This window comes from Styela clava, chromosome 5 (genome assembly GCF_964204865.1).
Source record: "Styela clava chromosome 5, kaStyClav1.hap1.2, whole genome shotgun sequence".
Lineage (NCBI taxonomy): Eukaryota > Metazoa > Chordata > Ascidiacea > Stolidobranchia > Styelidae > Styela > Styela clava.
The window spans coordinates 15,591,010-15,614,870 of record NC_135254.1 but is presented as its reverse complement, the minus strand read 5'-3'; the positions used below and the strand labels follow the sequence as shown (position 1 = coordinate 15,614,870).

General features: G+C 35.1%; 4 protein-coding genes across 6 annotated transcripts; 2 read left to right on the top strand and 2 right to left on the bottom strand.

The window, feature by feature from the left end:
* Positions 1-1,930: 1,930 nt before the first annotated feature.
* LOC120344612 (cytochrome P450 4V2-like) lies at positions 1,931-5,088 on the bottom strand. The gene is made up of 6 exons (XM_039413906.2): positions 4,620-5,088; positions 4,149-4,355; positions 3,641-3,930; positions 2,897-3,131; positions 2,605-2,697; positions 1,931-2,343 (listed from the first exon to the last, which is right to left on the bottom strand). The coding sequence occupies exons 1-6, from the start codon at positions 5,057-5,059 to the stop codon at positions 2,088-2,090; spliced, it is 1,521 nt and encodes a 506-aa protein (XP_039269840.2). The 5' UTR covers positions 5,060-5,088; the 3' UTR covers positions 1,931-2,087.
* A 1,381-nt stretch (positions 5,089-6,469) lies between these two features.
* On the bottom strand, positions 6,470-10,602 carry LOC120344998 (uncharacterized). 3 transcript variants are annotated; one of them, XM_078113003.1, is made up of 7 exons: positions 10,463-10,602; positions 9,669-9,725; positions 8,721-8,870; positions 8,389-8,481; positions 7,744-8,031; positions 7,296-7,501; positions 6,470-6,957 (listed from the first exon to the last, which is right to left on the bottom strand). In XM_078113003.1, exons 1-7 carry the CDS (start codon positions 10,521-10,523, stop codon positions 6,778-6,780), a joined length of 1,035 nt encoding a protein of 344 aa, XP_077969129.1. In that variant the 5' UTR covers positions 10,524-10,602; the 3' UTR covers positions 6,470-6,777. The 3 variants fall into 3 exon arrangements, with proteins under 3 accessions (XP_077969129.1, XP_039270291.2, XP_077969130.1); XM_039414357.2 differs by lacking the exon at positions 8,389-8,481; XM_078113004.1 differs by lacking the exon at positions 9,669-9,725 and having other exon boundaries at positions 10,463-10,592.
* Positions 10,603-13,656: 3,054 nt separating this feature from the next.
* Positions 13,657-17,163, top strand: LOC144423004 (cytochrome P450 4V2-like). Its single transcript, XM_078113150.1, has 6 exons — positions 13,657-14,121; positions 14,628-14,834; positions 15,154-15,431; positions 15,779-16,013; positions 16,213-16,305; positions 16,724-17,163. The coding sequence occupies exons 1-6, from the start codon at positions 13,682-13,684 to the stop codon at positions 16,983-16,985; spliced, it is 1,515 nt and encodes a 504-aa protein (XP_077969276.1). The 5' UTR covers positions 13,657-13,681; the 3' UTR covers positions 16,986-17,163.
* A 1,284-nt stretch (positions 17,164-18,447) lies between these two features.
* On the top strand, positions 18,448-22,184 carry LOC120344824 (cytochrome P450 4V2-like). The gene is made up of 6 exons (XM_039414137.2): positions 18,448-18,901; positions 19,107-19,313; positions 19,931-20,217; positions 20,591-20,825; positions 21,477-21,569; positions 21,772-22,184. The coding sequence occupies exons 1-6, from the start codon at positions 18,465-18,467 to the stop codon at positions 22,028-22,030; spliced, it is 1,518 nt and encodes a 505-aa protein (XP_039270071.2). The 5' UTR covers positions 18,448-18,464; the 3' UTR covers positions 22,031-22,184.
* Positions 22,185-23,861: the final 1,677 nt, after the last annotated feature.

Genomic DNA, 23,861 nt, shown 5'->3' with positions numbered 1-23,861 from the left:
AGACCAATTATTCCGAATATCGTTTATCATATTATTATCGATTATTGTTATATCTAATTCTGCCACTAATGATCATCAAGTATCATCCCATAGTCAAGTATCAGCCACGTGTCGTTTCTAGTAAGCCAGTTTCTGTGACTCAATTTAAATCAGGTTTTGAAAATCGGATGCGAATTAAGTCTAACTCCATTGAATCCTGTTTTTCTTAGTTTTTTTTTTTTGTTTGCTCATTTTATAAAATAATTTTTAGAGTGGTAGTACGATTTTCATGTACGTCGCAATTAAATTAAAAGGACTAATAACTGCGAACAGTACATAAAATAAGAAACGGGAAATGCATATTTTTACTAGTACTTACATTCTGTGCAATTAGGAAACTTTTTCTGAACAGACAATCATTTAGGCAGTTTAATGTAACTATACTGGTTCAACTCAAGCAAAGCATCAGAATACACAAAAGCCCAAACCTCGTAGAAACATACAAACCCATGAATAAATTATAAATTTCCACTAAAAACAATAACAGCCAAAATTAACATAATACAAATGCAAATTTTTTCACTTTACTTCCTAAATTTATGAATGCAAGCTAGGATCAAGTAGGATTTCGTTCCCATGTAACGCAAGTCAGAGATTACGAAAAAATGCAATTTATTTTCTCTCGTTTTGCTGAAAATACCTTTTAATGCTTCTATTGTGTGAAAGTAGAATTGATTAGTCACCTGAAAGTGGCATAATTATTATGTGTTACACGGCGAAAGTATTAATTATATTTCTTGGAAGTTTGTCTTCGACTTATAATTAGTTTCAGTAAAAGGTTGACATTGAAGTTGAGGTAGTTCAAAAAGTTTGATTCTTTGAAAAAAATAATTACAGCCAATTATATTTCTATTTTAGTTCTCACCTGGGCTGAATTTGAAGTTACATTGTGTTAGCGGAACAATAGACAGTGTATTATTTCATATAAAAAAAAATAAACTTTTATTAAAATAGGCATTTTGGTCACAACTTTGATTAAAAATGGGTTTTCTTGTTACAAACGATTTGCAACAACATATTTTTTTTAAATGAAATGCCGACTGTTTTATCATTTTACATAAATTTGAGTTTAATCATTGTATCCAACTTCAAAAAGCGGATAACTCTAATAGTAGTAGTCATCGTATTTTGAGTGTAGTGTCTGACAATTGTGCTTCACAATTGTACATAAATGTATATGAGCCTTCAAAAGGTATTCCCAGAAAACCAAGATTTGCGATGTAAAATCAAAAATAAATCAACATTTAGAAGAATGAACGATTGAAAATTAATCATGAATTATAGCTTTTTTTTTAGTTTTTTTAGTTTTTAAAAATAAATCAACATTTAGAAGAATGGACGATTGAAATTAATCATGAATTATAGCTTTCTTTTTAGTTTTATTTTAAATTCATCGCGCCAAAGTCTATTATCGAAAAAGGTCAGATTCACAAAACTCAATTTTTGCAAACATCATTTTTATAATAAGCGGTCCCTCCAACCATTAACTCAGTGGTTCACAAACGATTGGGTGCGCCCGACACGGGGGGGGGGGGGGTAGATAATTTTCAAGGGGTCATGAAGCTGATTAAAAATATTTGTTAGATTGATCTTGCCCGCCCCATTTTGAATATTTACGTTCCATCCACGTAATTTCAACGTGTTTTTGAATAAAACATACGTTCGTCTCACTTCCTGGTATTTGTAGCTTATTGGGAGTTAGTTATTTTCGAGGGGTTCACGAGACTTGACAAACTCTAAAAAGGGGGCGCGGCTTAAAAAATTTGAGAACTACTGTTTAACTTTTACTACAAGCTGTTATTATCCATATAAACTTAAGGACATACTTAGCAAGGCGTGTATATGGTGTGTTCTATGGATCGTGTCAACAACCAATACTGTAAAAGCGTGTTTAACTTTATTTCATTTGAACAATAATCAATAAATAATCTTTGCAAATTTTGTTAATTGTAAGAAAATACAAATTACAAACAGTGTATTACTTCGAATTCAAAATTGAATCTGGATATAGATTATAAATTGCACATTGGAAAACAAAAATTGGCAAATTATTCGAATCTTTTCTTCAGTTTTACGTTGATACCGTCTCCAGGTCGTAGAATAAGATCTCCAAGTAGTTTTATATCTTCACGTTTATCGCACGCTTCGACAGAAAATTTTCTGAACAAATGTGCCAACATAACTTTCTCCTCCATCATCGCAAATCTCTGACCAATGCAATTTCGAGGACCAGCAGAAAATGGAAGATATGCGTATGGATGTCTTCCAACACTATTTTCAACAGTGAATCTTTCCGGGTTAAAACTAGAGAAGAGTTAAATATTGTTCATCAATTTAGTTTTGCTATGTTGAAATTTTTTTAAAGATATGAAGCGATAGATTTGGTATGAACGTATTTGTCTTGGGCGACCTTAAGACATTACATACAAACGACATTTCTTATTTCTGAATATGAAAAAAACTACTTCCTCAAAACTGATTAAAATTGGGAAAAGGCTGAATGAAATTTAAGTAATACACGACATGTAACAATGATATGAAGCAACACGCCAATCGAAGCATTACCTTTCAGCATCCGGCCAAAATTTTGGAAAGTTGTTCACAAGTTGAGGAAATAGCAAGCATTCCGAGCCTTCGGGTATTTTGTGTCCATCGATTCTGTTTTATCATAAAAAGTAGAATGATTACGTATGTCATATTGTATGTTATTCGCATGAAGAAGATCGCAATAAATATATAAAAATAATTCTTGAATGGTGACAGATGACTTGGAATGAAAATTGAAAGAGGAGTAAGAAAAAAAGTTTGTGAGCGTCAGATAGAAAAGGAGAGAAAGGGTGCAAGTAGAATTTCTTACACGCATTCACAGCTTGTAACTCTTCCGATGAGTGGAACAGATGGTATAACCCTCAAACATTCCTTCACAACAAGTTCCAGATAATCCATCTTTCGAAGATCATCCATGGTTATATTTCTGTTCATATCTTGTCCTAATACTTCATCCAATTCTTCCTGAATTCTTACTTGAACTTCCGGGTGAGATCCAATTAAAAAGATTGCCCATGACATTGCTGCAGCAGTTGTGTCGTGGCCTGCGAAGGGGATGGATCGACAAGTAGAAATGTTGTTTACTGTCATATTATAGTATTTACAACAATCGAATACATACAGTCCGGTATCTTTCCTAACGAAGAAATATTGCTAATTTCTATCAATATTACAAGTGGCGTCTATACTGTACAAACTGTCCACAATAAATCTTAAAACGCCGTGATCACAACTTCTCTGCCATTTGTTGTAGAAGTTACCTTTCATAAATTTGGTATTTATGCCATGATTTTGTTTCCGAAAACTTGCGCCATTTCGAATTGAATTCCTTTGAGTTTGTGGACTTTTAAATCTTTTACAGTGGTTGTTCGTTACTTTTGTTTCAGTGATTTTGTTCACATTTTTTTTGACTTTTTGACTATGCTTTGAATAAAATACTCATGCATGATAATGTATTACTGGTATTTTGTTCATAAAAGAATCAATGTGCATAACTGCTGCTGCAAATCGTTTATAATCGATTATGGATATAATTAATAGCAATAGGCGAAACCTTCAAACATAAATGTATCCACTTCTTCTTGAATATCTTCAAATGAAAGTACTTTTCCGTTTTCCGAAACTCTAAGCAGAAGGTCGAGAAACGCTGGTCGTTTTTTAACATCAGAGGTTGCATCTTCATCGAGATTAAAATTTTGCATTCGATCTTTTATGACAGATTTTGTGAAGCCATGTAAAGTATTCAAGCATTTGTAATACCGTTTACCACTACTTGTGAGAGAGAACGTAAAATCCGGCCATAACCATGGAGACCGTATTCGATTGAATAACATCTCTGATATCCTAAAGAGCAGTTATAGTTTATTTTTTCAAGTCAAGGATGATAAAATTTGGGACCTCATCTTATATATAGCAGCAAACATATAGATTCTCAGTAACGTGAGGAGAAAATCCACAGCGATGTATGAAGGCACAATAAAACTTGTAGTACACATATTAAATGACAAAAAATAAGAAATGGTATATTTTTCCATGCACAATTTGTCGACGCCTATACTTACGTGTACAAAGCAGTGACATAGTCCGACTCTGAATTATCCTGGGCATTAATCTTCTTTCCCATTGCTGTTTCGCATATGATATCAAGTGCGCACAACGTAACTGGATTAAAAATATCCAAACGTTCTCCAGTTTCAGCAAATTTTTCCAAATTTCTTGTAAAAACGCTTGATTGTTCGTTCATGACCTCAAGAAAATCTTGGAGTATGCTGAAAAATGCGGGAATTTGGTTGAAAATGATCAAAATCTATATTATCAAATATATAAACAAAAATCAGATAAACAAACAAATTATTAGTGTTGGTTGCTTGTTAAAGAAGGAAGCAATAATAAATCAAATTGTATCTCATTGCTTATCAAGACCGTTCCAAGACTATTCTTGTGAAAAAAATAATAAAAGTTTCATTAGTTATTAGTTATCAGTAGACGTAGTACATGTACACATATATACTATGGTACAGAATATTCCAAACCTGAAATGGAATGTCGGCGTGAGTAATCTCCTCCTTTCCTTCCATTTGTCACCTTTTGATGTCAACAAACCCGTTCCTAGCCATTCAGTTAAAAAATGATACATGAAGCCTTTTTCGTTGTGTTTGGAGCTCCGGAGAATTACTTCTGCTGCATTTGGACCGCAAATGAACAAAACCGGTATCGGGCCTAGAAAGACGCACGCCACTTCACGCTCACTTGAAATCGCCATTTCATTCAAGCCGGTAGTGATACGTGTGTAAAATTCCTCTACTCCTACGCGTTCTCTGAGTAAGTGTCCTACGAGAGGTAATGGTCGATGCGGGGGGCCGGGCACATCTTTGAAAGTGATCCAATTCTTTGCAAACGTTTTTAAAACAAAAAATATTTGGAATGAAATGTATGCTACAAGTAGATATACAGAGTATACTGCCACCCCCATCTTACATACTATCGGTGGCTTTTAGGAATAAATCTGTGATAAATAAAGCAACATATATTTCAATTTCTATGGCTGTTTTTAAAAAACAATTATTTTGGAAATTTTCCATAAAATGATACGACATCAGGTACTCCCGATGTATGTGAACCAATTGGGCGGACAACGTAACGTAGTTTGTGTACCATGTTAGGGTTGGGCTATAATCTTATTCCAATTTTCCATATTTTAGTTCTATTACGAGGTCGGGGACTACCCAAGGGACTCCCGTAGTATTTGTACTTGAATTCCGGTTCCGGTGTCCGCCATCTTGGTTCACATACTTCGGGAGTACCCGATATCGCAGCTACTATAACTAAGAACTAGCTAGAATAGCGTCCTCAATTATATAGCCGAGCACGATGCCTTTCTTCTCAGCCTTCTTGAGTGGCTGGTTCTCATCTTACCTCATGTAAGACCCCATAAACCGTTTGCAGAGACTATACATTTTGCACTCTTGTTCAACTCTCACCCCGCCTTTTAGATACGGTTTAAGCCTATATTGATCACCTATTGTACTTCGACAAGATTCAGTTATGGAAAATAATTATTAACTACACGAAGGCTATAAACGCTTGTCGTATTCGTTGATTGGCTATGGCAAACAAAGTACGTAAATCATTGTGAAATTTGGATTGTATATTTGAAAGATATGTTGGCAAAGGTTGTGTTTATGAGCTAATTTCGTATAGAGATATATATGACAAACCCAGACACAGTGTACTCAAACCAAAACTCATTTCAAATACCCGAAATTGGTAAACGCCATGGTCTGCTATCTCATTATAAAAGTACAGTACCCTACCTTTTTGTCAGACCCCGCCGTTTGAAATACACATTCTCTCGTTTATTCGCCGATAGCGCTGTCTTGAAAGCCCTTGTCGACCGCTATTTACAGGTATCTCTGCCGTCGAGATAAACTACGTAATCGCTTTTTCACATCTTCTAGACCAGACATGGGCAAAGTACGGCCCGCGGGCTAAATCAGACCCGCTAGGTAATTCAATCTGGCCCGCTTGATGCTGCCACAAACAAACTGAAACCAAATTTTGATGTTTTAGTTAAAAATAGCTCAATGAATTTGTTGAGATTGCTGTTAAATTTAGTTTTGGCGCGAGGTTAATTGTTTTCCACAGTTGCTTTTGAAACACGATAGAGTATAGATATTGTTCATAAAATGTAACTCTTCACGTCATACCCACATGGCCCGCCAGTTTAGCTGGGCAAAAAATTTGGCCCCTGATCCAAAAACCGTGCCCACCTCTGTTCTAGACGTAAGTTTTCCATTTTAACAAAAACATGTAATTTAGATATCACCAGTGGGGGGATTCAGCCGGGGATTCATACAATTGTTCCATCATCATGTATTCATCATCAGCTACTATAGTTTACCGGGCAATTGTGACAAAATAAACATCGGCGGTTTGCGCATGAACGCAAACTTCGAGGTTTCATTTCATGTATGATAAATTGTAAATTTTTCTTGTGGAACGCAATATCTAGTTAGCACAACATACAGATTGTGGAATAGAATAATGTCACAAAATATACTCTCTAAGCCGTTAATGAATAATGACGCAAAAAATTAATGTTATTCTACCTCCTTCTCGCATGTGAGTTTTAATTATTAAGCTACAAGGGCGAACCCATTGTTCTTTTAAATGTAGCATAACACTTTTGTTTCACAGTTGACACAATACTTTGGTTCTCGCCCAATTTGGTTCAGCGTTCATCATTCCACTATACATCGGATCTGAACGAACTACAAGTGAGATGTTTGTATAAGTTTTGTAGCTACTGCCGATTCCTGGTTCTCCGCTAATCCATTTCGTGAAACCGTCAGTTGGACAGATTTGTTTTGTCTGAAAAATAATATTAGAAATATTCCATTTCCCAGTTAAGGTTTATTTTCACATAACCGCGTTTCCCAAATAATAATTCTAGGCCGAGATCCAACATACACCGGTATAGCAGAGCAGTGGTGGTTCAATAATCAAATTTCTAGGAGCAGATAAAATAATGCAAAAGTCAATACCGTCAAATTGGCGGAATTGATAGTAAGGAAATTTAATTTAAGTAAAAGACGACATAAGCTTTGTGAACATCAATAGAAAAAATCAGTCAGAAGTTTTGTGAATGATCAATGCTACCTTCTCAAAATTGATAATTTTGCAATGACGTATAATTTATTGGGACTTACTATTGGATTTATTCCCAAGCCAATCCATACCGTAATAAATCCACTTTTTGGGCGCAACATCGACATCACAACATCATATTCCTGTCTATTTTTTATTTGTGCCATTGTTGACCAGTACTTCGCACACACATTGTAGGCCACAGTATAATTCAATCCAGGTGCAGTACCGGTCCAAAATAACTTGCCATCGACGGTGGTATAATTCTCTGTGTGAAGAAATCATGTGATTGGTATTTTGTCACAACATGAACATATTACAAAACACTTTCAAACGACGGAAATTTCATATCATGTTGTGCTACTCAGCCCGGATTGAAAAGTATGAAATAACGAAAACTAGTTATTAAATTATTTTTTAATATTCAGGTTGTACGAACTTGCATATACAAATGATGCTTATTCTCGGTATACTATGGCCCAAGATAGAACGGGCCATTGGAAATATTACCTCCCGCCTCAATTACAGTATCTTTAATCAAATATTCTTGTGCAGACTTCAACTGGTTTGTCGCTATTTGAAGTTGTTCCAGAACTGTTTTGTTGACTTCCCTCGAATCACCTTCAATTATGCCAAGTACCTCCAATTTTATGTCGGATAAGTTCTCTTGTACTTCACCGAAACTTAACTCCAACTCGGTGATATCTTTTCTCTGCTCGTCAATATAGTGAACAAGATTCGCTGGAGTTTTGTTGCCGACTCCAACATTTCCGATTAGTTGTGTTTCTTGATTTTTGGCTAAAAACATATTTTGTTAGGTTAAAGTAGACTAGTTGGTTATATTTTTAAACGGTTTGAATGGCATATAATGTGGTTTGATAATCTCTGTTTCAAACATTAGAAAGAATTTAATGACTGAGAAATTGTGAAAGATGAAAAATTGTGAATGATTGTCCCTTTTTAAAATCTTCGTTATTTTCCAATATTGAATGTAAACCGCATAGCTAAACTAGCTATTGTTACTGGTCCAAGCTTTTCCAACGTTCAATCAAGACCCAAATGCGTCCCTCCCCGGATCTCTCTAAATGACAGCACATTGAAATGGGTTTTAAACGCCAAGTCAAACCTTAGTCGGCAGCTTTAAATGATACTTACTCAGCATGTATACTGTGGCCAATCCAATTCCAAGTAGCACTGCAAACGTTATTGTGATCAAGATGAGGAATTTTTGCTGACGAACTACAACTTCTACAAAAATATAAAACAACATGAGAATAATGCTCAAATATATGTACACGAGAGTTATATGTTAAAACAGTGTTACCGTGAATGTAAAATAAACAGCTAAGTTTGGGTGAAATATCGGGCTATGCATGCTCTTAAACAAAAAATAATAGTCTCATAAAGACTTCTTCAATTGCCAAGTACTAAAAATTTGCAAAAAATTTGTGCAATGAATGAAGCATTAAATATCGAACTTAACCTACTAGATAGCTTGGAGGTTTGCGCCTCCACATTGGTCACAGCGTTCTTGGTTTTTGTAAGTTCTTGTCTGTGACTTTCTGCAGCTGCATCACCTGCGCTTGTCTGAGCGAGATCCAGATAGAATCCTTCATTACTTGCAATTTGCCTACTACCTGGATAAAAATACAAGTCTTGTTTTAGGAAGTTAAGAAAGTCAAAGTACGGTGCACATTTCACTTTTAATACCGTACTCTGGCAGTATGTTAAGAATGAGAAGGAACTCAAGACCATAAATTTACCAATATCAGTCAATGAGGATATGTGCATAATTGGACACGAAATGTACATGTGGACCGGAGTGGTAAATTCTTGTTGTTGTTGGCGTTTAACTTATCGTTATGATTGTTATTGGAAAAATTTGACTTTTATCCAAGTATTGCACAATTTTATATTTTGGTATTTAAATATAGACCTAGCTGTTTCATTCATGGTGGTATGTAAAGTGCAGCTGATGAATTGATGCTTCGTAGCATAAAATGATTTATTTTATTATTACATGCCAACAAAAATATTGAAAATTTCCAGGCAAATCAATATCACAATCTATATATTGTGGTATAATCCGTGGCTGTGATAACAATAAGTTTTTCTCATTACTCATGTATTCTGGACTTCTCAGAGTCAAAATTCAATATATATTTTTTATGAGCGATTTTACGGTATTTGCAATTAGTCACATACTCGTGCGTCGTTTTCAAAGATCTTTTGCTCTTTCTTCATATATAAACTGATATATAAACTGTCTACTGGTAACGAAAAAGACGATTTTTACCAACAACACTCCATAATCACGACAACAATAATACCAATAATAACAACAACAAAAACGATCCCTAATTCCACTTCGTTTCCAATAACACATATGCTATAATACCCGCCTTAAATTATGTTTGAATAGATAGGATACATACCTGCATTCGCTTCCGAATACATATTCTGTCCCGAACTGATGGGATTTGCTGCCGAACCTTGAACAAAGAATACAAGTTGTTCTATTTTTTACAGTTATGAGATTGCATTGTAGAGATTTTCCCATCGCAGGTGTGGGCAACCTTCATTACAGGAGGGCCAAATACAAGAAACTGGGTGGAGCTGCGGGCCGCATCTTAATTTAAGATAGCCTTTCTAGTAGTTGCAGGCACAATTTTTTTTTTTTTTTTTTTTTTGGTATTGATCTTACGGCATTATTAGGAGCCCTTGCGGAAATTGTGAGTTAAAACGCATAAATTTCTATAAAAATAAACTTTTATTTAAATTTACTGTCACAACTACTTTAAACGAATTCAGTAAGAGGCACGTTTTTATAAAATCATGTATTTTGCAAAAGGAGTTTTGCTAATATGACAGTAGCACCCAGGTTCTGGTATGGGCTTTGCGGCGCAAAAGGATTGGAATTGCTCGCACGTACCATGTTAAACAAACTAAAAACTCGTTTTGCTGGCACACCATTCCAGATTGGCACTTCTCCGCGCAATTTTTCCTTGTGGGCCGCTTTTGGCCCGCACTTTGCACACTCAGGCATGTTCAGAGTGAAAACTTGAAGTTATAAAGTTAGTGAAAGTTTTTACATTGCACGTGTGGAAAAATATTACTTTTATAATTGTCAGGAAAAGTAGAGAGTTTTTTTGCCAATCATCACATTCAAACGAACAAATCATTAAATCTTGCAGAGATTAATTTCTGAAATTTACTATTTCATACTTACTTTGTTCCCGTACATTGAATACTTGTGTCCTCAAATCATTTGCATAAATTCTATCAGCCATAATTAACAGTGTCGCTTAATCAGCTAACATAATTTATGCGGTTAAAAAAAAACTTAAAACATTTTACTTTCTATATTTGGAAGTTCTAATTTGCCTAATCAAAGCCATGAACAATATTTATTTTTAACAATTTTTTGATTTTATAGAAGTATAACCCCAACCTTCTTTTTCTAGATTTATTTACTTGGAAAAATCTGCTTTACATGACAAAAAAATCTATAAAAGTATCCGTGATCGTTCAAATAGTTCTAATTTTTGGTCTTTTCATTGAATTGAACTTTCATTGAAAGACATTGAACCAGTCTACTACGCAGCCTCACCAGAACTCCGGAAATAGCTCAGACACAATGTCATATATATAGACACATAAGCAATAATAGTTGGTGATAATCGAAAAAGACTTTAATAAACGAAACTTCTCGGGACTTATTCCGAATTGAATGTAAAATCCAAAAACTAAAATTTAACAGTACATAAAAGCAACACGAAACCAGAATAAACAGTGCAAAGATGAACAAATATGACTCACAAATGAAGAGCTCATACCGTATATAATGTTCACTTTAAATTCTATTGACAATACGAGTAATACGTTTCAAAAATATAGAGGAAATGCTGACCGTTATCTCGACTTGTTGACGCGCGGTATTATTACTACACCGTGCCATTTTTTCAGAGTTAAAATAAATAATTTTGATGTCGTCATCGCACACAAAAAACCATAGATTCTTCAAAAAATTTTGATATGAATTAAAGTAATACTCTTTCAGCGAAAACTACAATCTTTAACTACTGAACATTTCAGAGCAATTGGTCCGGTAGTTAATGAGAAAAACTTTTTTTACAAGAAGACGAAAAAGACTAATAATAACAGCAACAACATAATAACAACACGTTCATTATGTACACTACGTGTCAAAACCTAGGCGCGCGGCCTAGTTAGCAACCCCAGTCAAAATTTCAAAACAGAGTTTTAAGACAAGAACAATTTTAATGTAGTTGGAATTCGAAACGCCTTTAAGCGTTTTAGCGGGGTTATTGGTGTTTTTTGACGGTTTTTCACTGTTTTTAAGCGTTTTAGCAGGGTTATTGGTGTTTTTTGACGGTTTTTCACTGTTTTTAAGCGTTTCAGCAGGGTTATTGGTGTTTTTTGACGGTTTTTCACTGTTTTTAAGCGTTTCAGCAGGGTTAAGAGGAAGTTTGCGATATTGAACTTCAGACTGGAAGCGAAAAAGAGATTTTTCTGGTGGATAGAATCCGATTTAGGTATGTGTATATTTATGTCATGTTTGGCATAGGCAGTTTCCATACTTGTATATTCCCATACAATAATGCCGACCATAGCTAATATAACGGAAGTCCCAGTATTGCTGACGCAGCATACTAAAGTTGCATAGCAAGTCCTTTTTCGAATAGACGTCAAACTTGCAGCTGCATCGCCGATGTTTCTTTGGTGTTGCTGCAATGGATGGAAGAACAGTTCAAGGACCATGACTTGCATTAAAAAAGATGAGATGCTAAAAGCCAACAACAGAATTTATTGAAAAGAAATTTTACGCCCCATCACCACACAGCGCCCTTGTGTAACTTCAGCCGCGGCGAAATTGAACATGACAAATCCATTTGCGATTGAAAAAGACAACCAAGGCCTGAACAATTATACTCACTGTACGTGTAAGAGAGTTCGTTAAATGTGCCATTGAAGGTATGCTATAGATCAGTGGTTCACAAAGTCTTTTTTTGCGCGACCCCAAATTTTGTAAAATCGCGACCGGCAATAAGAAAAGTACAATAATTTCAAAAATCAGAGGATTATATTCAATTCTTCATGAGAAATGTATATTGTAATTGTATATATATCGTCTGCAAGTTTTTCGTGCGTTGTGTGACGTTGTTGTATGCAACTGTTAGCCTTGGGGTTTCCCAGCTCTCTACCCTGGTGAACTGGTAACATCAAATAAAATGACGACGAGGACTAGTAACAAAATAAGAAATCAATGAAACAGATAATACACCTGTGTTTGAGTAATATTATAACCTAATGTTTCGTTGCAGATTTGAAAAAGAGAGCAAGAATATCGGGTTATTGAACTCAAATATAAGCATTTGCATTCACATAGACGGTGAATATTTGCCCAAAATTTGAATATATTTGGACGCGTTCGACAACGCGTTTCATTTTTCTTGATTTGTAGTCTAACGGTATTATCGTTACAGATTTCTTCACTACGAAATTCGAAAGTAAAACAAAGAATGAAAGTAGTATGGGAAAAACATGTATGAGGTCTCAAAATCCCATTTTTTTTGCTTGGATTTGCTGTCGTGTTGTTTTGGTATCTAATTACAATAATACTGCAATAATAGAATGCAGCATTATTCACTTATATACGGAGGCGACGCGGACTTGAACACATATAAATAGATTTTCAGATTTTGAAGACTTGTGAGAATTGTTAAAAACCTTTCTCAACAATCGGATCCTGAAGTGTGATTACTGGGCAAAGACACCACTGCGAAATCAATTGCATTTCTTCTTTCAACACCCAATTTAACGACGGAAGACAAATCGATTAATTAAGCAATGTGACTTCGTATTCTCTGTAACCAAGTGGTCACGCTGGCAGCAAAATAATAAAATAAATAAAAACAATAACACATGTCTCGCGGACAAGATAACTGGGAACTACTGGTTTAGCCTGATGACTTATGCATAAAATGTTAACAGTATTATTTCGACTTTTATGCTATCAACCTCTCTCATTGTTTGCGCTAGTCTGTGGTAATTGTTTTTTGTTTGACTTGAAGGTAGATTTATTATAGGAATTCCGATAATCATTCAACCACAGCGAGTTCACACAGTGCTATGTTAAAAAAATGTCCTTCATAAGCACTCCCATTTCGTTATGATCAGTGAAATGTATAGTATAAGCAGGATTTTGCCGCGGTGTGCTTAATTCCTGAACGCTGATTTGGTTTTGTTAGTTTTAAACATTTTTTACTCCAGATATTAATTAATCTTGAAAACTGTAGAAGATGAAGAAATTTTAATTCACGGCTGTGTACCCCCTATGATTTATTGCTTAGTTTAGCAAATTAATCGAATTTGAATTATTTATTACAGCAGTATTTTTAACCTGTATTACGCTTGAAAATAAAACATGGAAGTTTTGTTCACAATCATATCTTTAGCGGCGGTTTGGGCAGGAATTAAGCTACTATTTTTTCTTAAAGAATATAAACGTAAATGGGACATCTTCAAGGGACTGCCAGGCCCGGGAGTCAGGGCGATCCCGTTCTTGGGACATGCTTTGATTTTGACTGGAACACCTGACAAGTACTACGAAAACGTACTTAAACTAATGATTGAAAGTCCTGCACCTGAAACAAGTGATGTCGGACTGGCTTGGGTCGGAACAGTTCCAGTTCTTATTGTCGGTGGAGCAAAAGCCGCTGAAAGCATCCTTCATTCCTCTGATCACACCGAAAAAACATTCTTTTATGATTTTCTTCATTCGTGGTTGGGAACTGGTCTTTTGACTTCATCTGGAGAAAAATGGAAGTCAAGAAGAAGATTATTGACACCGACGTTTCATTTTAGGTCTGCATACCGTATAGCTAGCTGATAGCTGATAAATTTTTTCAAAGAAAAATTTGCCGTCTGGGTGCAATTTGTAAAAATTTAAACGCATATTCGTGAAGATGGATATACGCAATATATATTGAATGCACAGATTGTAATAAATTATATTTTACTTCAAATGCCCAAAATTTAAATCGAAAACTCAAAAATCAGTCAAATTTTTATGAAATCATTGCATAGAACCTTAGAGCTTTCTAAATAAACCCGTCGGAAATTTTCAGCAAGTGTAAATATCTCAAAAATACTATTCTATCACTTGAATAAAGATAGTTTCGGCGTAAATCATTTTATCATTTATTCATCATAATATGCCACGCTCGGCCTTAATCTTATTGCGTATAATAGACACTCGTACTCCGGGTTATCCCAGCAGTTGTGATTGTTCAATGGAATTCAGAATAATTTTGCAAAAACTTCACAAGTCAAAATATTATACAACTTGATAGTAAATCTTCATTTTTCAGCATTTTGAAAGATTTTCTCGAGGTAATGAATGAACAGGCAAAAGTGTTTATGGAGAAATTGAGTCCATATTCGAATACGGAAAAATCTTTTGACGTTTGGAAACCGGTAACTTTATGCACGCTGGACATAATATGTGAAACAGCAATGGGAAAGTCGATCAACGCACAGGATAATGAGAACTCGGAATATGTGAAAGCAATATACAAGTAATTATTGTGTGCTAATTGCGATAAAAGGACCAGTTGCAATTTTATTTTTCCATGCAACTCCGCCAACTTACACAAAATCCAACGCTTAGACATCAAACACGCGGAAGCACATGCATATAAAAGCGATTGGCTGTGTATATACATTACCTGAATGGCTGAGCACATTAGGTTGGTTGTTTATGCATGTCACAGGCTGTATATGCATACTTGGCTGTATATGTACATTTTTGGCTCTATGAGCATAACAAATTATCAACTCCGTTGGTATTTTCCAGATAGTACTGTATCAAGTAATTTTAATATAAACTTGTTGCAGATGTACCGAATTCATACTCGATCGTGGGAAATCTCCGTGGCTCTGGCCCAATTTCATTTATCGCCATACTGCCGATGGAAAAGAATATGAAAAATGCCTGAGTATTGTTCATGAGTTTACACGATCAGTTATTCAAGATAGGAAAGATAATTTTGGTGGAACGTTTGAGAAAAAGAAACGCTTAGCTTTCTTAGATACTCTCATGACTGCATCAGACGACGGTACACCACTGTCATTCAAAGATATTCAGGAAGAAACGGATACTTTCATGTTTGAAGGTAAGGGGATTATTCAAGGCAAAATGTGACCCAAAAAGGTCACCATCGTGGTGTAGAATAATGCTCACCCTTTAATCATACACCAACGCAGTTCACAGTCTCGACGACAAGATTTTGGGAGACTATATCTAAAGTGGTAGTAGCGGCGTTTGACAAATATAGCGCAGAAAATTGTACTCTGTTCTTGTTTGAAATCATGATAATTCTTCATTGCTATTTCTGCTTATATGAGTTTCAAATTTTACCTCCAGTTATTTGTAATATATATATTATGGTTTTCATTCTTTGTTCATTTTTACATAAGGTAACTTCTACCTAATTTATTGAGTATCCATTTTATCTCGAAGGACATGACACTACTGCAGCTGCATTAAGTTGGGCAATTTATTTAATCGGACTTCATCCAAAAATCCAAAGGAAAATACATGCAGAATTAGACGAAGTTTTTTACGGGAAACTCGATATAGATGTAACCATGAACGATTTAGCAAATCTGAAGTATTTGGATCTCGTAGTAAAAGAAGCTCTACGGTTGTTGCCATCGGTACCGATGATCGGACGAGTCACCACTCGAGATTGCACGTAAGACATAATCCCCAATGTCGGTATTATTATTACCAATTCTAGAAAAAAAGAAGAGCACACAAATATAATTATTATTTTTATTTATATATAATGGTGCTTGTTAACAGTATTTCTAACAGCTATGTATAAATGCATTCACGAATATGAATGGCTTCTTCTGTAGAAATGTGTTTGAGATTGTTTCTTCTCTTCACAGGGTGGATGGGCATTTCATTCCAGAAAGAACAGAGTGTCTTATATTTTTACATGCTGTCAACAATAATCCAAGATATTGGACAGAACCTCTGAGGTGAATAGAAATACTATTTTATTCACTTCTATTGATTTTCTAGAAAATCATATGTACATTTATATATCTGAGTTTTCCGAACAGTTTTCTTGGAAAATCGGTAATAATTTTATATCAACAGGCACTGACTAGGCTAAAGAATGGTATATTATGGTATTGTATTTCCGTATGTATAAATATTTTCTAAGTACTTTTTGTCATTAAGCGAGCTTGCATTTTGCAATATATATGCAATAAATTTCCAGAAATCTTTTCAAGCGTCATAATTATTCAAACCAAACTGAAAAAACGGCATGCGCACTTTTATATTATATTTTAGTTTTCGACCCCTGAGGATAGATTTTTACAAAATGTATTTCAATATATTTTGCATTTTTGTGGGTAACCCCCGAAAGCAGACAAATTAGTTTTTGTTCAGATTCGATCCAGAACGCTTCACCGTTGAGAATAGCGTAGGAAGACATCCATATGCATACGTACCGTTTTCTGCCGGTCCTCGAAACTGCATCGGACAAAAGTTCGCAACGATGGAAGAAAAAGTAATTCTTGCTCATTTCTTGCAAAAATATTCCGTTGAATCATGCGATAGAATTGAAGATATAAAACTCATGGGTGACGTCATACTCAGATCAAGAAATGGGATAAATATAAAAATAAAAAGAAGAAGTGTTGAAATGTGACAATATTTTGATTGTTTAGTTATCAAGTTTATGAATGAAATGCTATAACTGTGATTTTTTGGTAATTATAAATGCCATAGATAAAAATGTTCAAATACAAGCACACTGGTCAAATCCATGCAATACCCTAGCCTAGCCCAAAGGTTAAAAAACAGAACACATACATACGGCCATCAACGTCGTTGCTGTGTCGAACTTTATTTCGTTTATACCTTCTCACCGTGTTTCTTCGAAAATAAGACCTAGCCTGAAAATAGGACCTATACTAAATTTTAAAAATGATTGTAATATAAATCCTCCCCTTAAAAGCGAGTAGAAAAAAAGCTCTCCTATACCTTCTAAATTATTGATAATCTATGTTAACCCGTTTTTGAAATAAAAACTTGTTATTTATAAGTAAATGGATATCGGTTTTCATATTTTGTATATTTGAAAACCTCGTAATTTTCTACTTTGTAGTTTTGTTTACGATAAATGAAAATAAAAAACATCTCCTCGAAATATTCCTTAGCGCTTTTTTTCGAAAGAAAATTGAAATAAAACCCTGTCTTATTTTACGGGAAATACGGTAAAAATGAATGCCAAATTATGAGACCAATTAGATGATTTATCACTTTTGACTTAGTCTAACCTAATTATAAATAAACAGAACCAATGAAAACATATCGAAAAATTAGTGGAACAAAACTTTGTTAGTGCGACGAATTTTGTGTTATTCAATAAATAATAAATGGACAAATCAAAATGTTATTTCATTCGATGTGTTATTATCGACACAGAATTGGTAACTGCGTATTAGTAGCAAAAGCGTTTCGTTAGAAGAAACGCTCTAGTTGTAATGTTAGTAACAAACTTCAGCAAATACCTGTTGAGGCCGGACTATGCGACTCGAAATCATGGCAAATACAGGTAATAATAATACGACCTTCTGGCATGATAGACCGAAGAAAAATTTCGGTATATTTTGAGCCCTGAAACAATACGGTCCAAAGTTCAACAAGCATATCTTAAAATATTAATGCATTGATATAGCAGTGTGCGAGAAGGTTTTGGGTATTTTCGGGAAGGTATAGCTCATAACAATATGAATATACTATTCGAGCTGAGAACAAGGGCAGCTATAGTATAAATGTGTTAAAGTTAAGGCTGAGATTGTTAGGCTATTATTTATGATCTAGATTAATTCTAGAAAGTATGTTGATATATATGATTACGGAAGAGTGTAATAAAATCGAACATTGGATTAATATCAAATAGTGTACGAAGTTTGACAGAAAAGTTGATCGCTCCATTAGTATAAGGTGCTGGAAAATGCGGTGCGTTCTTCTGAGGTATTATGTTCGAATCAATTTTGTATGTGACCGAACCTACTATTAATATATAGTCAATCACAAAGCTTAGGTAATAGGTTTCGTTATATTTAACCATTTATAACTTCTACTATAGATATATATATAAATATCTTCTAGCATTGTAAAAATGGAGGCCGCTTTTCTGACAGTAAGCCTTGTTATAGCTGTTGTACTCGTCAAACTGTTTGCATTCTTCAAAGATTACGTGCAAAAATTGAACGCTTTCAAAAACATCCCATCGCCACTACTGAAGGCTTATCCAATTATTGGTCATGCATTGCAACTGAGAGGTGATCCTGATGAAATGTATGAGTTTCTAATGAAAATGATTAAAGATAGACCAAACCAAGAAGACGAAGTAGGAATAGGTTGGATGGGAATGAAACCTGTAATTGTTATACTTGGACCAAAAAGCGCGGAAACGTTACTCCATAGTACCAATCACATCAAAAAGTCATTCTTCTACGACTTCCTGCATTCTTGGCTTGGCACTGGCCTGCTGACAGCTAGTGGAGAAAAATGGAAGACTAGACGACGATTATTGACACCAACTTTCCATTTCAGGTATAAATTCATAGTACCGAGTAAGTTGCAAATATCTTTATCCATATTTCAGAGATATACTGGTATATATAATAATATACTATCTACCTGTATGCGCCTATGTTGCTCAAATTATTTGCTAGGCTACTTTTTGCGCGACCCATGCAGTCGCTTTGAAATAAACTTGCCAGACTCGACTCGCTTAACAATTTTTTGTTTTATTCAGTATTCTCAACGACTTCCTTGCGGTGATGAACGAACAGGCAAAAGTTTTTTCCACTAACCTTGAGAAATTTGCGAAAACCGGAGAAACATTCAACGTCTGTACACCTATAACACTCTGCACACTTGATATCATTTGTGAGACTGCGATGGGGAAATCTATCAACGCACAAGATTCTGAAGACTCAGAATACGTTAACGCCATCTATAGGTAGAAGAAAATCATAATCAAATTTGCTTGGTAAAAGACTATTTAATTGAACTTCAACGTTTAGGTCTTTCGTTTAAAATTTTGTAATGTAATATGGCATAGTTCAGTTTTTTATAGAATACTTTCACATTCACAAGTTTCTAACGTTCGCTAATGCCATAACAGAACAAAACAATATTATATATATATATATACGTCTATATAGTGCCATGTTAATTTGGTCCAATTGGCATCTAAGTATATATATTGTGACCAGAGTTTGAAAAATATGTTATGATGATAAGAAATATCCGTACTCCCGGGGTATGTGAACCAAGATGGCGGACACCGGAACGTAGTGCGTGTACCAGGTCAGGTTTAGGCCATAATTTTATTCCAATTTTCCTTATTTTAGTATTATTACGAGTTCGGGGACTAGCCAAGTGACTCCCGTAGTATCAGCACCTGAAATTATGGCCTAACCTTAACCTGGTACTCAAACTACGTTCCGGTGTCCGCCATCTTGGTTCACACACTACGAAAGTACCGATATATCTTGTTCATATATATGTTTCTTCATAACATATATGTATTTTACATTGGCTTTCATCATATATATTATTGATGATGATTTTTAGAACATCTAGCATCATACAAGAACGTCAAAAGTCGCCTTGGATTTGGTCGGATTTGGTTTTTCGTCACACTAAGTATGGTAAAGAATATTACAAATGTCTTGGCATATTGCACGGTTTTACGAAATCAGTTATCAAAGAAAAAATGGAAACATTTTCGGCGAGTGAATCAGGGGAAAAGAAGCCCAAACGTTTGGCATTCCTTGACATGCTTCTCAGTGTTGCAGACGATGGAAAGGTGCTTTCATTTGATGATATTCGAGAAGAAGTAGATACTTTTATGTTTGAAGGTATGCGCAACATATTACTGTATATAGTCTAATGTAAAGTCTATTGTAATTAACAAATATGCCGGCTTGAAAAACTTTAAACTTTTATTTCAATTGGTCCAACACACGGCACCGCCCACAACGAGGGTTTCGATAGAGACAAGGTAGGCGTATATTGCAATAAAACAGTTAATGAGCACATCATCGCTATATATAGCTAATGTGTAGTCGAAGACGATCCATTTATGCTGTGCCACACCTCGTCGTTGGCTCATACTCGACAATATATATAATCGATTTCATATTAGCCAAAGAAGTACAATCAGTATGTTTGCAAACCGTCAACAAAATAAGAATTGTGCTCAGTTAAAAACAAATATTTTCTTTTACCAAGGACACGATACCACAGCAGCAGCTTTAGCATGGGCTCTGCATTTGATTGGCGCCCATCCGGATGTTCAAGCTAAAATTTATGACGAACTCGACAGGGTATTAAATGAAACCGATTCTGCGTACATAACAATGGAAAATCTAAAAAAGCTTGAATACCTGGAAATGGTAGTAAAAGAAAGCCTTCGCATCCTACCATCTGTTCCTATCATTGGACGTATAACGAGCAAAGATTGCGAGTAAGATCGTCCATGATCCCTATTTATTAATTATGATCACAATCAGACAAGCCAGAACTCAATTTTTTGGTCACATTGGAATTAGTGATGGGCCGAAATGACCTGCTAGTGATTCCTATGATACCTATATTCCAGTTTTTATGATAAATTATCTCTATAAATTTTTATTCAACGTCTGGCTGAGATATATTGATTTATTTTTTACGCTTAAACTAGTTCATCACCAACGGTACGGCATTTGGGAATTCCGACTTTTTAAAGGTATTTTTTCAGGAAACTAGAAAATTCAAGGGCAAACCCATAAATGGATATAATTCTTTATTATAATATATTAAAATGGATGGAATTCTAAAAGTTCATTTCGACCAATCTACTGTTATTTTTAGCAATATTTTGTTAACAGACAGTTCCCAGAGAAATTTGTTCAATCGTAGGTGTGACCGGTATGGCCCTTTTTTCAAAAATGTTCATGTAGAATTCTGCGAAACAAATTTAGGTTGTGTATCATCATAAGAAGACTTTTCCAAATTCAAGCTTGTGCCCTGCCCAACCTACCAACTTTATCATCATTGATATCGCGCTCGGTATAGCTATGTCGTTATCTTACATGTTTTGTCTCAAACTATAAATCCTATGAATGCAATATTTCAGGATGGATGGACATTTGATACCAGCTGGAACTGACTGCGTCTTGTTCACACAAGCAGTAAATAAGAATCCTAACTATTGGACCGATCCCGAGAGGTAATATTTAGTTTTACGATGCCTAATGCGCTTGCTTCGGATAAGGAACTTAATATGAAATTGGTCGTTTGATTTGTGAATTAGTACGAGTGTATGACGTGTTAAGTCTCGGGCTCAAGTCATTCATTCACGAAATGATAATTCTTTCAGCTCTGATTTTAAAAGCTCATTTTGTATTTTTGAATAACTGCTTCTATTTCAGTTTCGAGCCTGACCGATTCAGTTCTGAAAACAGCGTCGGACGACATCCCTACTCATATTTGCCGTTTTCAGCAGGACCCCGAAATTGCATAGGTCAAAGGTTTGCATTGATGGAAGAAAAAGTCGTATTGGCTCATTTACTACGAAAGTATGCAGTTACATCTTGTGACAAGACTAAAGAATTGCGTTTGATGGGCGATATCATATTAAGATCACGCAATGGTATAAATATAAAACTATCCCAAAGAAATGTAGATTAAATAAACATCGAGCATGTCATCAAGTATTCTACTTTTTGAATTTTTATAATTCGTTGCAAAAAATATGCAATAAAAATATCGATAATTGTGAAAATTCTGACTTTATGAACAAATGCAATATCATCTATGTAGGTATAAATAGTTAGACATTACTACTACACTATGTACACTACACTACGTGGTCAGCGTGACGACACGACCAATCCAAGGCGACAGACGCGATTTGCTATTAGCACACAAAACTGTCTATTCACGGTTGGCGTGGCCGCTATTTTAGCTCAGTCTATTTTAGCGAAGGTGTACGAAATGCGATTGTCGATGTCTACGAAGCTCGTGTTCCTGAATATATTTGGGATAATGTCAATTCTAAATGTTTTAATATGTTCAAATACGTATTCAATATATATATATGTATAAATAAAAACGCGGTGTGGTGCATCGTTAGGGATTAGCTCGCTAATGTCACTACTGATTACCTTGCATTTGCAGGTTTATGAGCGAGAGAGTTGCTGGCAGTGTTCCCTCTAAGAAAATTTCACACTGCGCAAATGTTGTTTTTACTGAGCAAAACTATTTTAAGGCTGAGCAGAATCCTAAATTATTTCAAACTTTGTGAAATGTAGTAATAGTAGTATATTATCGGAATGCGAACAAAGCCCACGTTTAACTCAAGTAGCTTCTCATTGTTTTCGTGCCTTTCCAACGTTTATACACTTTGTCCATGTTTGTTGTGTTTATTGCTGAATCAAGCGACAATCATCCAAAGTGCAATACTTAATGTACAATCTAGATAGACATATTTGTTGTTGAAATATCATTGCTTTCATCAACACTCAGCGTATGAAATTTTGCTTGTCTTATGCTCCGCATGATTTCTTCCCTGGCGACAAAGTCTATGCTTATCAAAAATTCGAAGCCGTAATTTTTGCTTCACCATGAATGTGGCAATTTAGTGTATTTTGACATATTATTAATTTGCGACTATTTATTAAAATTTGCGGGACAATATTGACGAATTCAGCTTAACACGTGGTGGACACTAACTATGTGAGTCTTTATTTCACTTGAGGTTTTTTTTAATATTTCACTCTCTTCAGCGGTTGGAATTGCGGTGAAAAAATTCGAACAACATCCTCTTGCTTCCACGTTTCGCTTCTGATGCATCTAGTGCAGAGGTCGGCAACCTTTTGTCGCTCGCGGGCCAAAATTAAGGTTGCAAGTCATTGACGGGCCGCACATATTTTTTAGAAAGTTGAAAAACCGAACGGATGGTACTTTTTATAATAAAAATCAAGCAGTGATACATCTCTCGAATGGAATATAGATTTATTTCCTCATTGCATCTCATAAAATTTCATTTGAATATTTTCAGCGCCATTGAACCCTTTGCTCTTAGCATCAACTTTACGGCGTTTTGTTGCCATTTGCTTAATTATATTTAAATTATATGCTCATTAAACGAGTGATTGTGAAATATATAGTTGTTAGGCTATAATATAATTTATTCTAAAGAATATATTCGTCAAAACGGATGTTTTGTTACTATAATTTAGTGAAGCGTCGCGGGCCGGATTATAGTGCTCCGTGGGCCGGATCCGGCCCGCGGGCCGTAGGTTGCCGACCCCTGATCTAGTGCGTCAACGTGCTTATATTATTTTTTTAAATGGCGTTTTAGATAGTCAACTTCTTATTCCCACCCATGATTTTCATATCACTATCAGGTGACACTTCCCGACAAACTTTGTGGATTATCACATTCCTTGGCGTGAAATAGCAAAAAATTTTGTAAAGTTTAGCAGTTATTTTTAGCTTATGCATACCGGTATCCACG